Below are 18,763 nucleotides of genomic sequence, written 5' to 3'. Positions count from 1 at the left end.
CAGAAAAACGAAGACCCAACACAGCCATAAATAAATAAATAAATAAATAAAAATAAAAAATGACTAATACTCTTAAAAAAAAAATCTAGAAACAATAAATGCTGGAGAGGGTGTGGAGAAAAGGGAACACTCTTGCACTGTTGGTGGGAATGTAAATTGATACAGCCACTATGGAGAACAGTATGGAGGTTCCTTAAAAAACTAAAAATAGAACTACCATACGACCCAGCAATCCCACTACTGGGCATATACCCTGAGAAAACCTTAATTTAAAAAGAGTCATGTACCAAAATGTTCATTGCAGCTCTATTTACAATAGCCAGGACATGGAAGCAACCTACGTGTACATCATTGGATGAATGGATAAAGACGATGTGTCACATATATACAATGGAATATTACTCAGCCATAAAAAGAAATGAAATGGAGGTATTTGTAGTGAGGTGGATGGAGTTAGAGTCTGTCATACAGAGTGAAGTAAGTCAGAAAGAGAAAAACAAATACAGTATGCTAACACATATATATGGAATCTAAGGGAAAATAAAGGTCATGAAGAACCTAGTGGCAAGACGGGAATAAAGACACAGACCTACTAGAGAATGGACTTGAGGATATGGGGAGGGGGAGGGGTAAGATGTGACAGGGTGAGAGAGTGGCATAGACATATATACACTACCAAATGTAAGATAGATAGCTAGTGGGAAGCAGCCACATAGCACAGGGAGATCAGCTCGGTGCTTTGTGACCACCTAGAGGGGTGGGATAGGGAGGGTGGGAGGGAGGGAGATGCAAGAGGGAAGAGATATGGGAACATATGTATATGTATAACTGATTCTCTTTGTTATAAAGCAGAAACTAACACACCATTGTAAAGCAATTATACTCCAATAAAGATGTTTAAAAAAAAAATGGAATACTACTCAGCTATAAGAAAGAATAAAATTCTGCCATTTGCAACAACATGGGTGGACCTGGAACGGTATTATGTTTAGTGAAATAGGTCAGACAAAGACAAATATTGTATGTTATCACTTATACATGGAATTTAAAAAATAAAGCAAATGGATGAATATAACAGAGTCTCAAGGATATAGAGAAAAAACTACTGGTTACCAGTGGGGAGAGGGGTGGGGGGAGGGGCAACATTGGGTAGGGAATTAAGAGCTACAAACTACGATGTATAAAATAAATAAGCTACAAATATATATTGTACAGCACAGGGAAATATAGCCATTCTCTTATAATAACTTTGGAATATAATCTATAAAAATACTGAATCACTATGCTGGACATCTGAAAGTAATATAATATTGTAAATCTATAGTTAAAATATATATCTAGCATATGGAACTCATGTTAATTAGTTACATGGTTTAATAATCTTTTGTAAAATAATCCTGATTATAGTTACAAAAGCACAGTAGACTCTAATAGTTAAACTGTGGAATTAATCTGCTATTTATTGAGCCATTACTATAACTCATCATGTTAGGTATTGAGGATGCGATGGTGAGTAAGATTTAGTCTCTGCCCTCAAAGAGCTTGTTGTTTAGTGGGGGAGAAAAAGAAGTTGTAAAAAAGTACGGCAAATGTAAGAAATGTCACAGTAAAATGTACAAAGTCCTAGCATAGGAAATAACTCTTTCTGGGAAAACTTGTGAAAGCTTCACTATGCTGAGAGTTCCATAAGATGATCACAAACTGTGACTACAATGTAGATATATGTGGTCATTCTTAGAAGTAGAACAAATGTCAAACTAGTGAGAAGTATGGCAGTGGACTCCCATTGATCCCTGTGTACACTAGCTACACTGCAGGACTTGGGAATGGCTCTCTCTATACCATCTCAAAATCTGCTGACATCTCAGCTCTCCCTGTTGCTACCCAATTTATTCCTGAATCATGCTGCCAGGCCAGGAGAGAGGCTCTTCTCCTCCTAAGTTTGCTACTGTTAAGTAGATATGAATTATCACATTTTCCATTTGACTATACAAACTAGTGGTCACTTCTGTTAGCATGGAATATCAGTATGCCGGATAGCAGTTTTTAATACATTATAAGCAACCTGTAAATTGAGGTAGCAGTTGTTATTGGGTGTGGATGGAAACAAGGCCACACACATATATGATGGAAAAGACGCTACAACAGGAAGAAAGGAACCTGTTAAATGTGGTCAGAGGGTCTTCCTTCTGCATGCTGCAAAGGAATCATTTAAGCACTACAGAATGATAGTTTATTGAGAGCTTCAGGCTGCAAAAAGGTTAAAAATTGTGCTCCTGTGTGCTTCCGTATATATGTGTGCATAAATGCATGTATGCATTTATATATGTGTGTATACATATGCAGCTCACTTCTAAGTGTGTATGAATGTGTTTGTGCTTATAAAAGTGTGTACATGTGTGAATATAGTAGCATATGTTTTGTGTAAGTCAGGCTGGAAGGTAAGTTTCAGACTTCTCAGATCGTCGCGGGCTCTGTCTCTTCCCACCCCCAGCCCTCCACGCCACCAATAGACAAAAGCAGGAAGGATGCCCTGTGACCCGACCGCGTTAGAAAGTTTGCAGCTCTTAGAGGACATTCCACCTGGGAACCTCATTGGTTGCCCGCAGGATGGTGGGTTTTATAAGAAGTCGGCCGATTTCCCCCGGGAAGAAGGGGCTGCTGTTGACAGGCTAGGCTGAAGCCCTGCCGCCCCCGGCCGCTACCCACTACACCTCCGGGTACCGAAGTCGGCCCCCGCCCGCCGCCGCCGCCACCGGCTCTGCAGAGGAGGGCCAGGCCCGGGCAGCTCGGCCGCGGCGCACGACCCGCGGGCTGGAGTCGGGCCGCGGCGCGGGCCCGAGGGGAGGGAGCGGGAGGGCAGGGGCGGGGGCGGCGGGAGGGCAGAGGCGGGGGCGGCGGGAGGCCATGCCTCCAGCTGCGGAAGCTGCCGCACAGCTGGAGCCGGCGCAGTCTGCGCGGCGCTGTCGCCCTCGCGCTCCCGCTGCCCGGCCCGCGGCCGGCGGACTTTGCGGAGGGCCCCCAGCGTAGGCGGCGACGGGTGTGGGCCGAGCCGGTATTTATAGCTCGGTGACAGCTGCGGTGGCAGCGACGCCGCCGGCCCGTCTCGCCGCGCTTGCCAGCGAGGCCGCGGGCGCGGCGGAGGGCTGCGCTCCACCGGGTCTCCCGAGTGCGGACGCCCTGAGCCCGCGCGGCCCCCTTGGTGAGTACGCTGCCCGGGCGCCCGGCGCGCCTCCCCCGCCGCTCGGTCCCGCTGCGGCGGAGCCCTCCCGGTCCGGCCGCCCGCAGCCGCGCCGCCTCCTCGTCCTGCCCGCGACTGCGGCCCCGGCCGCGTCCCCCGGCCCGCTGCCCAGCGACTCCTCTCCTCCCTTCCCGGGGTCGGCGCGCCGAGGGGCCGTGCAGTGCCCGGGAGGGGGGCGCGCACCTGCCTTCCAGCAAAAGGAGGAGGAGGAGGAGGGCTAGGGGAGGACTCAGGGCTCGGGGCGGCGGACCCTCAAACTACCGGGATCCGAGGGTGAGGGTAGTCGCCAGGACGGACGGTGAACTTTCTTCGCTTCAGGGGTTCCTAGGATGCGAACAGAGTAAAAGCCCCAGTATTGTTCGTTAATTAATTTAACAGGTTGTAGTTCAGGAGTGTTCGCCTTAAAAAACAAACCCCTCCATACCCCACAAAACTTCAGTGTTTGGGTGTTTACTGTCTTCGTCGTGATTAATAAAGCTATTTGTCGAGTCCTGTTTTTGAAAATGCCCGAGGCCCACAAGTGTGTTTGACTCATGTGGGTCCACTTTGGCTGCCCTTATTCATTCTACTCGCTGTGGAACAATAAACGAGTGTGTGTGTATGAGAGAGAGATGCTAGTAAACATCACATGCTTATTTTAGTATTTATGTGTAGGTAAAAGTCTCATGAACAACATTTTTTTTTTCGAGTAAAAGTGTGTTGAATAAATGTATTTGAATAAATGTATTTTCCCCCTAGTTATAAGTGATACGTTGTTTGAAATCCAGAGAAGGACTTCCAGGAAGATTTCAGGGTTTTGTTTTGTCTTCAGAAAAAAAGTTCTGCCAATTTATTGAATATGAAGTGTAGTAGAATCCCTGTAAAAACAATTTTTGTTGTAAAGTATTGAATTTTTGCCATGCTTATACTTTCTAACTCTATTCCTTCTCCCCCAGTCTTTGTACTTTAACGGTAATTATGGATTTTGACATTTTGACTCAGATATTTATTCCCACACCATCCCACCTTCACCTGATCCTTGTGATCAGAAACCAGTACTTGTTTGTTGTATTTAATTTGCTTCTTAAAACTGTCAGTCAATTAAAATTTCAGATATGAGTGAATTTTATTTTATTCATTTATTTATTTTATTCATTAACTGTTACCTTATTTGGTGTTGTGTTTAGAATATGATCATGCAATTAATTTTTTATCATCAACACATGTAATGAAAAGGAAGTCTAAATATTTTTAAAGAATTCATTGGTGATTATTTTTCAACTTTAGGACATGAGAAGGACATGTTGATCAAAATTTTGCCATTTTGATGGAAAGTTGGCTAATGTGTTAGTTCAGAGAGAACCCCAGAGCTGCTTTGCTTTCATGTTTTCTATTTTAAACACTTGCATTGGTTCAGTGCTTTGTTATCCCAAAGACTGAAGGACAATAACAAGGGAAGAACATAATTTAAAGGTTGAAACTATGTGAAGAGAAAGTCTAGGAAGTGATTTATGGATGCGATCCTCTCAATTAGCTAGGGTACCACAAATACAATCCTGGTATTTGTACAGAGTCACTTATGGTGGTTTCATTGATTGACTTAAAAGGTTGATTTTTATTTAAAAGGCTGTGTGGTCTCTTGCATTGGACTAAAAGTAAGAAGTTCCAATTTTACTTCTGTTATTACCGCTGTTTGTATTTTTAAAACCTGTATTAGGCACTTGCATTACGTAAAAATACTGTGTGTCATCTCCTCATGCCTGCCTGCCTTTTCATCTAACAATTCAAAATAGTAAACTAAGACCTATCCTAACCTCAGGACTGGTCCAGGCAAATATATATTTGGTTTTCTCACCTTCTGACATTTCTCATTTTACAGACTTGGATATTCCATTATCCAGAGTCTGTTCTGTCTGGAATGGAATATTCAGTGCTTTTTTCTCACCCAAGACTGGCCTGTTATCCAACCGTCATCACACAGTTTTTCATTTACTCATCCACCAGCAAAGATTTATTGGGTGCCTACTAGGTGCACATCATCACCTAATTCTTACCCTTGCTCCCTCCCCATGGGAAGTTTATTAGGTGCTATACTTTTCAGGGTAGGGAATACACAGTAATTAAGAGTATTGACTTTGGGGTAATAAAGAGGTAGTTCTCTCTGCTTCTGCCAGTTAGTAGCTGTATGACCTTGGGCAAATTATAGCCTTTTAAAATCTCTATTTCTTCACTGGTAAATCCAAAGGTTTGGTCTAAATGTTAATTGAAATAATGCATGAAGAATGCTTGCCAAGAGCCCAACACATAAAAAGCACTACAAAATGTTAGTTGCTATTATGTTGCCTGTCTGCTCCAACAGTGCTCATCTCAGGAAATGCATTCCCATCTCAGGAAATGGCAAATCCATTCTGGGGTTTGCCAGGCCATGTCCACATCCAGTCTACCAGTACATCTTGTCATCTCTTCTTCTTAAATGTATCCAGAATCTGATAAATTTCCAAGCATCAGGCAGAGTGGTCAGATTGCATCACTCTCTGCTTCCCCTCTCCCACAGGGTGAAGCCCACATGGTAGGATGGCCTCAAGGCCTGATGGTGATGCTGCCTCCCAGATCTCTAGTCCTTTCATACTCCTCTGCACCCACACCCTGTCTAGTCACACTAGCCTCCTGGCCGTTCCTTAAATGCACTAATCACGCACCCGGCACAGGCCTTTGCAACTGGGAGTTCCCTCTGTCTGGATCACTCTTTCCCCAGATATCTGCTTGCCTCACTTCCTTCTTTCATGCCTGGGCAATTGTCACCTTATAGTGAGGGCTTCTTCAACTTCCCTCACTCCTGATACCCCCTATTAACTTTCTCCTGTTTTAATTTTCTCCAGCAACTTATAACTTTCTAAAATAGTGTGTGTTTCATTTTTCTCTGTTTAATGTCTGTTTCCCTCAATTGAGACTCTAAGATGCAAGGTAACAGGGGTGTTGTCTGTTAGTAACCTTCCCACATAACCCAGTGCCTGGCAGAAATAGGCAATTGGTAAATAGTGAACAAATGAATGAAGAAATTATGGAATTAGTATGGAATTAAGAAAAAGTGGACTTCACCACTTTCTGTATATGATTTTGGAACAAGTAGCTTGACCTCTCTGAGCCTCATTTTCAATATTTGTAAAATAAGGATGATATTCATCCTTTATGTTGTTAATATTAAAATCCTTTGACACTGAGAATAGCATGTGAAAAGCACTCAGTAAATGTAATATAGAGTTGATATTCTTTTCATGCTCATGTTTAGTGGGAATGACCAAGAGACACTTGTATTTTAATAGTGGTGCTCAGGGTAGGAAGTTCCTGAAAGTGACCAGGCACTTTACAAATGAAATCTCCTTTAGTCTTCACTACAACTGCATTAGGATTCTGCTGGTGAAGAAATGGAATCTCAGGGCGGTTAGGGATTCCCTCAAGGTCACGGAGCTAGTGAGTAGCAGGGTCAGGTAGAACTGGACCATATTCCTCCCACCGCCATTTGTTTTGCCTTCCTGATTCCTTTGATCATTTCTATAAAGTCATTCTAAAGGTGTGATTTCACCCATTAAGAACACTAAGAGGTAAAATGTGATATAAACATAGGCTATCATTGTTTATCTGTTAAGGAAACAGTATTAAATAATTTAAAGTTCTGTCTGCCCTTTTGATAGGCAATTTTAAAAGCGATGATTTCCTAGGGATTAAATGAAATGATTGTAAAAAGTGTTCTGTTAACTGCAAAGAACTTTACATACATTAGCATAATACTATAGCTAGGTAACTGAAGAAAATAGCCTTTAAATTTGTCTTGTACTAATACAGCCAAGAAGTGTCCAAAACACAGCTGTCTGCTGCACAAATTGCATACCGCAAAAACTAAAGCACAAGAAGTCTTTTTAAACGTTATTTTTTAGGAAATTAGACTCAAGGTGCTGGAAGAAAGTTCACACTCTTGGCAGAGTACAGGCGCAGTCATCTTTAATAAGCCCTTTGACAAGAGCTAAGAAGGGTTACAGGTGAATTTTCAGACATAAATACCACGGAGCTTCAAAAATTTTGGAGAAATTCTTTTTTTATCCTAGAATAGTACTCCACAATGAAAATGATGTTATTACCTGGTTAGGTATCACTAGATGCTAAGACCTACGTTAGCAGAGCTGGGCTTTGAAGGAATTTGACTTGGCTAGTAACAATGTCTTTTGTATAGCATATTTTATTAGTTCTTCAAGGACTTTGCCATACGCATTCATAAATTTTTTAAAATAGAAGTGATACGCTCTATCTTGATGATACTTGTCATTATGCAAAAAGTATCACCTGAGCCAGGGTTCCTGCTGAGGAAACATGAAATTCATACTCCTGAAGTCCTTGAGTATTTTCACTTATTTGTAAAAATCCTAATAAGTAAGGAAGGCAGGGTACTCTTGGTGTAATCAAACAAATTATTACAACAATTATTAGGGCGTCGATGTTGTCCAGGTCCAAGACCTGCTTATCTCTTACGTAAACTGTTGGAGGTGCCTCCAAACTAGTCTCGCCATTTTCATCATACCTCATACCAGTGGATCATTTTCCAAGCTGGCAGAGAAATCTTTATAAAACCCTGCTCCAAACAATTGTACTGCTCTTAGGATCTGAAAACTTTGAATCCGTAGTGTCTACTCAGTAAAATACAGAACAGTACTTTTGTATAATCTTCCTTGTATAACTGGCCCCAAATTACCCTCAACTCTCCCAGGATACTCCCAAGTGCTCTATGTTCCAGCCACACAGAACTACTGATACATCTCTGTGCCTGTCCCAGATAGCCTTTCCTGTGCCTTTGCTCATCTGATCTTCCCAACTTGAGTGTAATTACCCTACCTTCCATTTTTCCATCCTTAGCCTTTAGTACCAGGTGAAATACTGGCTTGTAGTAAAATGCATGACATTTCTAATATCTACTCTAAACATTAGTCCCTCTAGAGTTGGAAACCATGACTGAAGGCCTATGGATTATCAGACGGTATATAAAGTTTCAACCTGTAGTTAACCATCATCTTCGTCATTGCTATTATGTGAAAAAGCAGAGGCTTCCAAGGTATTGATGGTGGCATCTACCTAATGATGATATTATCAGGAGAGAGAATTGAATGGTGTGAATTAGTCTAGTTCTCAGAGGTTCAGTGTTCTCCCTAAGCAGAGTTGGAAAATCACAGAATGAATATCAGTGATGCATTGCAAAAGGACACTCAGATCGACTCAACTACTTATACTGATGCTCAAAGGAGAAGGAAGAAATTCGAGGAATCCCAGTTCTTTCTGATCATGCTACCAAGTCAGTTTGAATAGTAATAGTAGACTCATTTATCCTACAAGTACTTTGAATCTTTTATATCAGTGGGCTTTATTATTAGGAACTTTATAAACAACATGAAAAGGGCAAGATTTTGGAATTTATGTCTTCGCGTGGGGAAGGTGTAGCATAGAATGTTGAAGCCACGTAGCTTGGATTTGAATGCTGGCTGCGGCATAGGCTTGTTTTGTTCTGTCATGCCAGTTACTAAACTCAGTTTCAACATTGCTTACAATAGATTATCTCTTCATTGGACTGCTATGAAATGTAAATGAGATGTCTGTAAAGCTCATTAGCATAGTGTCAGCTATATGTTAAGTCCTGAATAAATGTTAGCCTTAGTAATAATGATAACAGTGCAGAACCTGGGCCTGAAATGAGATAGTAACTGTAGGGGTGGGCATGGGGTGTGTCAGTGCTTGTTCCTGGCTGAGTCATCCTCGCAGTCTTTGGACTCAGCTGTTCTTCTCTTCCCTTAGCGGGAGGAATGGCAGATTGCTCTGCCTTCTCATCTCGCCTAAATGAGGGGACTGATCTCCGCTCAGCTTATCCACTAGGTGCTTACTGATCACCCACTATGAGCCCAGCACTTTGCTTGCTCTGAAAGTAAAGAGCCCCTTCTCTGGGGACTTTGTGTTCTAGTGAGGGAGACAAACACATAAAAAACAGATCATTTCACTACGATCTGCTAAGAGCTACGATAAAAGCACATTTATTTACCATAAAAGCTCAACTGTGGTAGCAGAATTGAATTTTAAAAAGTTAAAAAAAAATTTTTAGACTGTGTACACAGTGGAGCATTGTCAATTTGAACAACCTCAATCCTGGATTATTAACATTAGAGTCAATTGGTTGTATTGATCATCAGGATGCTTTATGGGAACTACAGAGAGGAAAGCAGTAGTTTTGGTGCTCTGGATAACAGGCCGAGATCACTTGGCAAACTTTTGGCAACCTTGTGTATGAAGTCAGGAAGTGGAGATGAGCACAGGTGTTGTTTAAGTTATGATGTAGGTTTGGAAATTTGGGACCCTCTAGAAGACATCACTTCCCCTTTAGAGTATGAGGCAAGAATAAATAACCACATTTAGCATAAAATAAAAAGACCAAATGATCCTGTTCACTAAGCTAATGTCTAAGTCACTGAATCTAGTTAGGGGAGATGAAGACTAAGCTGTAAACACGATGGGAACTATTTATTGGAACAAACACTTCTGGCTTTGTGGTGGTGTATTAGAGAGATCAAGGGCTAGGAATGGATTTTGGTTGAAGTGCTGGCTCTTCCACTCACTAGATATGCAAATTAAGTAGGCAGCACCTGCTCTGCTCCTTTGTTTTCTTACCTGTAACATTGGAATGATAGTAGCATTCATAGCATGCTGTGGGAATTAGGATCTCTACTAGGGCAGGATTGTTGTTCAGTACTATAGTTCTCTCTCTTGAAACAATATAAATATTGGAGAGGAACAGCTGTCTCCAAGTTTTTTGAATGTTGTAATTCAGTTTGGACATGTGGACATTACATAGCCCACAAAGCAAGATTCTGAAGTTAACAACAACAACAATAAAATAAGTATATGCCAACTCTCCACAAAGCATTTATTTAAAAAAACAATCAAGGTTATATGTAGTCAGTGTTCTAAATCCTGCTGCCTTGCTTGTGTGTGGGTGGGGAAGGGAGGTGGTGGGACAGTTACAACAGAATTCCCCACTGGTAGGAGAAGCAATGTAGAAACCTGTTAACTTGTGAACTGACACCCCTGTCCAGTTCTGATGGGCATGTAGGAACGATTCCTGCTTCAAGACTCATTGGCCTTGAGGTGTTTCTATATATTCTCTTCTAATAGTGGTCTTTCGACATTTCCAAAGATGTTGCATAAAATCAAATTGACAGCTGACCCATTCTGGCATTCTAGCATATTGAATACTGTGAAAATGCATGACGTGTTTTTTCTTCACCACTTTCTCTGCTCTCTTTGGTGTGAGAATCACACAGGTGTTTGGGTGATGAACCTCACATAAAAAAAAAAATCACCATTCCTTAGTGATCTGGGCTACACATGCTGGGAACAGATATTTTGGAGTATTCATGAAGATCACAAAGGACTTGAAATTGCTTAGAAGGTTTATGAATCCGAGGCACAGTAACTATTTGTTGTGCTAAATTTTACTGCCAGTTGTTTTGTGTGTTTACATAGCTTTTCTAAAATAGCTAAGCCAAGTCTTCATTAGCTTAGATTGTGGATTGACTTGACATTCATCAGCCCAGAATTCTGGACTGGAACTTGGGAGCCAGCCTTGGAGCCTATTCTCAGATCTTCCATTGACTTCAAGTTACTTCAGGTTTGTGACTTGCTCTTTGTATTTTTAGCCACGTGTAAAATGAGAATTTTATTATTATTATTATTATTACCCCAGATTTAATCAGCTTTCTTGCTGGGAAAAAAAGAGCTGTAGCTTAGTGTGAGCACCAAATGGGCTCACCAGAACTGAACCCCAGAACTAGATAGACTTAATCACCCAGCCCCAGACCTGATGGACCTAGACAGGCTTGTGTTCCTATGGGCAGGCTGGCTCCCAAAGAGGAAAGAGAGAGGAGCCGAGCAAGACTTAGGGGGCAGGGCCTGGACATCAGCATTTTAAGAAAGATTCTGTACTCGAAGTGTACATCCACGTTAGGGCCTAGCCCTTTAGGCATATCACATCTTTTGCGAGGCTTCTGTGCCTTTGCATACGCCTAAATTGAGCATCCTTGCCTTCTTCACTGGGGGAAAAACCCTACTGATCCCCCAACCTCCAATTCGGGTATGTCCTCCTCTGTGAAATCTTCCCCTTCCTCTTCACTTCCCATAAGCAGAGTTGCCCAAGCTCTCCTACCTGCAACTACTCTGCCATACACTTAGCTATTTCATGAACCTTATTCTGTGTTGAAATTATTTGGCAGGTAGACTGTGAACATTTTTGTAAAAGCCCCCCCCCCACACACATTTGTCAATGTGAAAAAAAAAAGGTCTGAAAGTATATCCATCAAATTATTAAGGGACCTTAACTCTGAGGAGAGGGGTTTGGTCAGAGGAGGATTTTTTTTTAAATAAATAAATAAATACATTGATTTATTTTTAGCTGCGTTGGATCTTTATTGCTGCCCGTGGGCTTCTCTTGTTGCGGCCGCGGTGCGCAGGCTTCTCATTGCGGTGGCTTCTCTTGTTGCAGAGCACGGGCTTTAGGGCTCATGAGCTAGTTACTCCATGGCACGTGGGTTCTTCGCGGACCAGGACTCGAACCCGTGTCTTCAGAATTGGCAAGCGGATTCTTAACCATTGCGCCACCAGGGGAGCCCAGGAGGATGTTTATATTTTGTTAATATGTCCTCAGTTTACCTCTACATTGCTTTAATTTTTAAATGATACGTATTATGATTGTAACATAAAAATGATAATCTAAAAGAGGAAGAGTGTTGCATTATTTTTTTGCTGTATGTTGCCTCCTGAGATGATTTTTTTTTAAATGGTTTTCCTTTTTTTAAAAAATTTTTATTTATTATTTATTTATTATTTATTTTTCGCTGTGTTGGGTCTTGTTTCAGTGCGAGGGCTTTCTCTAGTTGCGGCAAGCGGGGGCCACTCTTCATCGCGGTGCGCGGGCCTCTCACTACGGCGGCCTCTCTTGTTGCGGAGCACAGGCTCCAGACGCGCAGGCTCAGTAGCTGTGGCCCACGGGTCCAGGCGCTCCGCGGCATGTGGGATCTTCCCAGACCAGGGCTTGAACCCGTGTCCCCTGCGTTGGCAGGCAGATTCTCAACCAATGCGCCACCAGGGAAGCCCCTGAGATGATTTTTACCTATCATTTCAGTCATCATCCCAATTTTGGACCATGATCTGCCCTCTCATGTCCCTCCCTCTCCCCCTACTCTTTCCAATACTCTCCTTCTTTCCTAAATCCCCATGGATCAGATGAGATGATGGGGAAGGGACAATCCTCAATCTCACTATCTTACTATCCTCAATCTCAGGCTTGTCTTGGTGCCATAAATAGGAATAGGTCTTTTCCAAATACCTCTCTATTGAGCTGTTATAAATCTGAACAGATAACAGGAAGAGAGAGACCACTTGTTTTTCTGCTCTAACCCTGTGTATCTTTTCTTATGCAGGTAAACTACGGAATTGAAGTTTTGAAGGATGGATAAAGACTTCCGTTATTATTTCCAGCATCCCTGGTCTCGGTTGATTGTGGCTTACTTGGTGATCTTCTTTAACTTCTTAATATTTGCGGAGGACCCAGTTTCTCATAGCCAAACAGAAGCCAACGTTATTGTTGTTGGAAACTGTTTTTCATTTGTAACAAATAAATACCCTAGAGAAGTTGGCTGGAGGCTTTTGAAGGTGCTTCTATGGCTACTTGCCATTCTCATAGGACTAATAGCTGGCAAGTTTCTGTTCCATCAGCGTTTGTTTGGTAAGTACCCATGAAATGTAATGTAAATAATTATTTAGTTCTATACTCCAAGATAGAACTTTGTTATTTCTAAATGCCAGTTTAGAATGCATTTCAGTTTGCCTTCCAGCCTTAATTAGTTATGTGCTGTTGTAGCTCTGGTTCTTCAACTGTTCTGTGTTTAATGGTGTACTTTTCTATGGCCTAATGAATATTAGCATGAGGTAAAATTAGTTCTAAACTTAATTTTAAAAAATGGTGTTACATCTAAAATGATTGTGTGTAATCTTATTTAAAGAAGACATGTAAATAGCTCTTTTCCCATAAGTAGTACCTAAGTATGATATCATAAAGGGTTTGTAAATCATAAAGAGAATGCTTCCGTATCACACCACATTCTCATTAAAGTAAGTTAACCATTGCCCATATATTTACACATATTGTTCATTCAGGGAATTAGAACAGGAACTCTTAACTTTTTCCCCTCATTTCTTTCTTTCCTTTTTTTTTTTTTTGTTTTTGAACATTGGCTTTAGAATGTTTTTTTTGAGCCTGATCAACCACAGAACAGTATTATAGTAAGGAATCTCTTGGTAGTAAGCAGCAGAAAAAGAGACTAAATTTGTTTAAGTTTAAAAGGTAACTTACTATACGGGTATTGGGATATTTCACAGAGACCAAGAGTAGAATTTGTTTTGATAATTGGGATAATGGAAACGGGGGCTTGAATTCTACCAGGATGTTTTTGTCTCGACTTCTCTCTCATATCTGCTTTATTCTCCTTTCACACTGAAGATCAGTTTACATCCACTTAGAGAGACTGGCTTGACTCTTGGTCCCAAGTTTAAACTCTTAGATTTAAACGAAGTTGACCCAGGTTGGGTGTGATTCCTACCTCTGGCCCAATCGATTTTGGCCAGGAGGTGGGTGCAATTTATTCAACAAATTCATTGGTTACTTATTATGCCAGGCACTATTCTAGACATCGAATCAAAAAAGCAGGGTATCTGCCCTCATAAACACATCCTACAGGAGGGAGAAAGGTTCTAAACAAATAAATGTATAAAATGCAAAGAGGTGATAAATGCTATGGGGGAAAAGAAAGTTTTAAATGCTACTGGGTCAATTAGGGAGAGAACTTAGCAATGAAACTTGGAATTTAGCAATTGTAAGATCATAGGTGACCTAGTGTGGGTGTTTTCAGTCTAGAAGTTTGGTTAGAAACAGATGGCAATGGTTCAGGGAATAAACAACAAATATATATGCATACATACACATAATATTATATATATATTCTTCTCAATCTCTACTCCTCAAACTGTTGCCATCTGTTTCTATTGCATAAACATATAAAATGTACATATTTTATATGATAAAATATGTAGTTTCAAGAAATTTGATGAGGAAATGGAAGAAGGAAATGGGAAGTAGCTATAAATGGAAAAAAGGCTAAGGGGAGATTTTGTTTTTCTTGTTATTTTTGATGATGGTGATTTTATTTGAGCAGTGAGATTAATTGATCTGCTTGTCATGGGGGAAGAAGCTAGACTGAAGTGCAGGTAAAGATACAGAAGGAAGACAGCATCTCTGAAGGTTGCTTTGGTCTGTGACTTAGGACACAGGCCACAAACAGTGGCCTAAGAGGAGGACAGGAGGAGAGACCCCGGTTCCTCAGAAATAGTCCTGAGTGAGATCGAGGTTGGTACTCTAGGAGGTACATTTGAGGTGGAGGAGTAGAGAGGTGAGTGTGCTCTCTCCTGGTGATTTCTATTTCACTACGAGGAAGGAAGAGCTAAAGATAAAGATGGAGGGATTGATGAGCAAGGGGCTTAAGAAAGTGGTCAAACTTCAGAAGAGCTACTGTAGGGAATATGGATGTGAACTGACTAGGACAAATGAAAGGGTTACTGATGACCACCGAGGGCTGAGGTGGTTAGTCACTATAAATTTGAATGATACCAATCTGAATAGTTGAGCAGCTTTCTCTGTGAGAGCTCAGTCACCTGGAACAGAATTTGAGTGATTCACCTGGTCGGGGAATACTCAGGCTTGCTGTACTGGAAACAAAGGATGGAAAATAAATGGAGAGTTCTAGTAAAAGAGGTATTGATTTGATTAGCAGGGGGTTCTGGCTGGGTGTGGAAAGGAGGTGAGGAAAACAGTGGTTTCGGAGGAGTGGGCAAGGGCCTGAAGATTTGGATGAAACGGAACAGGTGAAACCGGAGTAAGAGAAGGGAACAGACTGCTGGGTGTGGTTAGATGGCATGTTGTAACAGAAGTATAGCCATTCTTTAGTGGTGATTCCCAACTAGGGTGTGTTCTTTAGAGAGTGGGTGCTAAAGTTAAATGGAGAGATGGGGGTCCTTGACACAGAGGATAACTGGGAACTGGGTGTGAGCTGGGCCATCCACCGAACACTGAACAAGCGTGGTGTTGTTTATAGTAATCATATGGATAGAAGAGGTCAAGGGGAGGGGGTAAGCGAGAGACGGTCAGTTTTCAAAAGTGGGTGAAGGGTGCTGAGCAAGCAAAACAATAGATGTCCATTACAAGCAATGGCTGGATGCATCTGTAATCCATTCCATAAACTTGCTCAGGGTAGAAAGCTAAGGCAAGCTTAGGCCAAAATATACAGTTTAGAGAAAAGTTATCAGCCTATATTATAAAAGACTGAATGAAAATCATATGGTGGAGGTAATGATATTAATAATAAGGGCAGATCATTTGGTTTTGTAATTACTACATTTCATTAAGTTATTCTATTGCCGTCTTATCTCTTATACTAAAATCACATTTAGTCATGGCTTACTTCTTTCTTTCTTTCTTTCTTTATTTTTGGCTGTGTTGGGTCTTCATTGCTGCACACGGGCTTTCTCTAGTTGTCGCGAGCGGGGGCTACTCTTTGTTGCAGTGCGCGGTCTTCTCATTCCGGTGGCTTCTCTTGTTGCGGAGCACAGGCTCTAGGCATGCAGGCTTCAGTAGTTGTGGCTCGTGGGCTCAGTAGTTGTGGCTCACAGGCTTCAGTAGTTGCGGCGTGGGCTCTAGAGCAGAGGCTCAGTAGTTGTGGTGCACAGGCTTAGTTGTTCCGCGGCATGTGGGATCTTCCTGGACCAGGGCTCGAACCCGTGTCCCCTGCATTGGCAGGCAGATTCTTAACCACTGAGCCACCAGGGAAGCCCCATGGCTTACTTCTTAATTCTCTTATTGGTATAAATAATTCAGCCCTGAAAAAAAATCATTCTAGATTTCAAGTAGTTTATTGACTACAAATTATTTTAAAACAATGCAAAAGTGTGTCCGTTTTTTTTTTTTTTGCTTACGATAGGTAAGATTTTATAATATAGTCAGCTTTATCACTTCTATTTGGTAAGTTACTTTTTTCTTTTTTTCCTGTTATTGAAAGTCTTTGAAATTACATGGGGTATTAGAGAAGGGATGATAATCTGCAAATCTTGGTGATAACTGGCTAAGATAACTGGACTCCCGATTGAATTTTCTAATGAACTCCAAACTGGTCTTCTTCTTTCTTTCTTCATGGCCATTGTTTCTTCCTTCACTCACAAACTGTTATTAGTCGTTTGCTCCTAATAGTTCTCTCCTTCTCCAGTTCATTCTGGATTTTGCTACTGGAATAATTTTTTTACATGGCTAAATGGCTCCTATCACCTACAGAATAAAATCTAAACTCCAAAGCATGTTATGATCTGCTCCTGCCTGCCTTGTAACCTGGTCTCTTAACATTCCATACTCTACAGAATTATTTGCTGGCTCAAACCTGCTGTCTTCTCTTACGCCTCTGTGCCTTTGCATATGTGCTTTCCTATGCCCATCATGCTTGTCCTCTTCTTGTTAACTTGGCCAATTTCTCTTTGTCCTTCATATCCAAGTTCAAGTATTATCTCCTCTGTGGTGTTTTCTCTGTCTCCCTCCTGTCAGACTGAAGTTGTCTTTTCTTCAGTTCCCACTTGTGTCCACTTGCACCAAAGCATGTACAGCAGGGTGCTTTGGAACTGACATCCAAGCAACCTTAGGGAAAAGAACCCCAAATTTAATGCAAGCACACACATTGTCCTCACTGGCTTGGAATGTGATAAATGATTCCACCCTTGTCCCCCACAAAGTAGTATTTGTACGTAATTCACTTTTTTAAAAGGCCTTATTGAAACCTTTAACAATTTGTAGATGCAAGCTTGTGGTAGGTGGTGGTAATGGTAATGATGGTGTATGTAGGTTGGGAGGAGTGGGATTGTTCACTACAAGCACAGAAACTTTTGTTACAGAAATTGGAATGATTTACAAAATAGTCAGAATCATTTTGTGTGATCAAGTAAACAGTTTCTTTTTTTTTTTTTGTAATTCTCCAATGAAATGCCAAATAAAAATATTAAATAGAGTGCCACTACTGCTTTCATTTCATTAACTTGAGTCTTCCCTCACTTATTTTATTATGGAAAGTCTCTTCTTTGTAGATTCCAAAAAGACGACACAATATTGCCATTTTAAAGCATGCGTGAGGAAGAGTGAATGATTCTGTGATCACATGATTTAATCCAGTTCATTGGTTATAAATTTTATTTTTTATGAGACATGAATATTACAATGCTGTGGCTATTTAGTTAACAACATGAAACCCTCTCATGATTTATAATTTGTAGTGGGATTTGTCCCAAATAAAAATGCTGACTCTTGCAAATTGGAAATTGCTTTTTATCAGAGACAGAAACAATTAAATGCATTTAAAACTATTCCTCTCTCACCTGTGCTGTATGATTGGAATAAAATGAGAGAGTTGGTTTTCCTACATATTAGCACTAAACTTGTAAGATTTCAGGCTGGTCACAAATCCCAAATTTCCCAAATGCAGAGTATAATTTAAGAGCACATGTGAAATGAGAATTAATACATTTCAAAAAAATTTCTTTAGGTTTAACACTGAATCTTGTTGAGGTAAGTATTATATCAGGATTTATGAAAATTAGATTCCATTGGAATATCAGTTTATACTTTTCCAGTGCCTCTCTTTTCAATTTTTTTGGATGATTCCATTGTTTAAAAAAATAAGCATGTGTTCAAGTAATGCATCCTACCCTTTTGGAGGATTATACATTTGGGATATCCATGAATAGAGAAATCAAATTATTATGCTGATAAGGCTTACATAGAAAGGGGAACTTAATTTTTTGAGCTTATTGAAGAAATCATTTTTATTCCAAAAAAAAAATTGAAATGACTTACAAAAACATTTATGTTTAATACAATAGGAAGAGTAAATAAGTACCACAGAATCAAATATATTTTGATTTCATGAGTTTTGCTACCTTGTTGGTTTTGAGCTTCCTTGGAGGCTGGGCAAAAGGGGAAATGTGATACATTACATAACTTTGGATATCAGAAATGAAAATTGCAAGTTTCACGGGGGAATTTTTCTTTGCACTAAATTCTGGAATTTCTTGCCCTAAACTCTGGTAAGGAATTTTTTTTTTTTTTTGGTATAGGACACACTGCATGGTGAGGTGGCAAGTGCAGAAATGGATTTCGTATTCTTGTGTTTTAAAGCAAACTTTCATAAAACTTTCAAAAAGCATAAAAGAAATTTGTGATATTGTATTCACTGAAAGTAATTCTATGAAGGGCAAAGTGATCAGGGTCTAAATAATGCCTTCTGATTGAATAGCTTTATCTAGGGATGGATATTAGAAGATCAAGATTATGACAAATGTATTTCTCAAACAGACTGCTCTTGCTATTTGTAT

At 40.7% G+C, this 18,763-nt stretch overlaps 1 protein-coding gene across 16 annotated transcripts in view; it reads left to right on the top strand.

Annotated features, from left to right (window-relative positions):
* Nucleotides 1-770: 770 nt before the first annotated feature.
* Nucleotides 771-18,763, top strand: part of TMEM117 (transmembrane protein 117) — a 522,112-nt gene continuing 504,119 nt past the window's right edge. For 4 of the 16 annotated variants that reach the window (XM_082422573.1, XM_082422574.1, XM_082422575.1 and 1 more), the window contains exons 1-2: nucleotides 2,896-3,202; nucleotides 12,727-13,031. In XM_082422573.1, coding sequence (XP_082278699.1) covers nucleotides 12,755-13,031 — 277 coding nt within the window. In that variant the 5' untranslated portion in view covers nucleotides 2,896-3,202; nucleotides 12,727-12,754. Of the gene's footprint in view, nucleotides 2,614-2,891; nucleotides 3,203-12,726; nucleotides 13,032-18,763 lie in introns of those variants that run through there. The other 12 variants (XM_082422577.1, XM_082422579.1, XM_082422578.1 and 9 more) reach the window with 7 other exon arrangements.

The sequence above is a fragment of the Balaenoptera physalus genome (genome assembly GCF_965194825.1).
Source record: "Balaenoptera physalus genome assembly, chromosome: 13".
Lineage (NCBI taxonomy): Eukaryota > Metazoa > Chordata > Mammalia > Artiodactyla > Balaenopteridae > Balaenoptera > Balaenoptera physalus.
The sequence above is the reverse complement of the archived record's forward strand: the minus strand, read 5'-3'. Positions and strand labels throughout refer to the sequence as shown.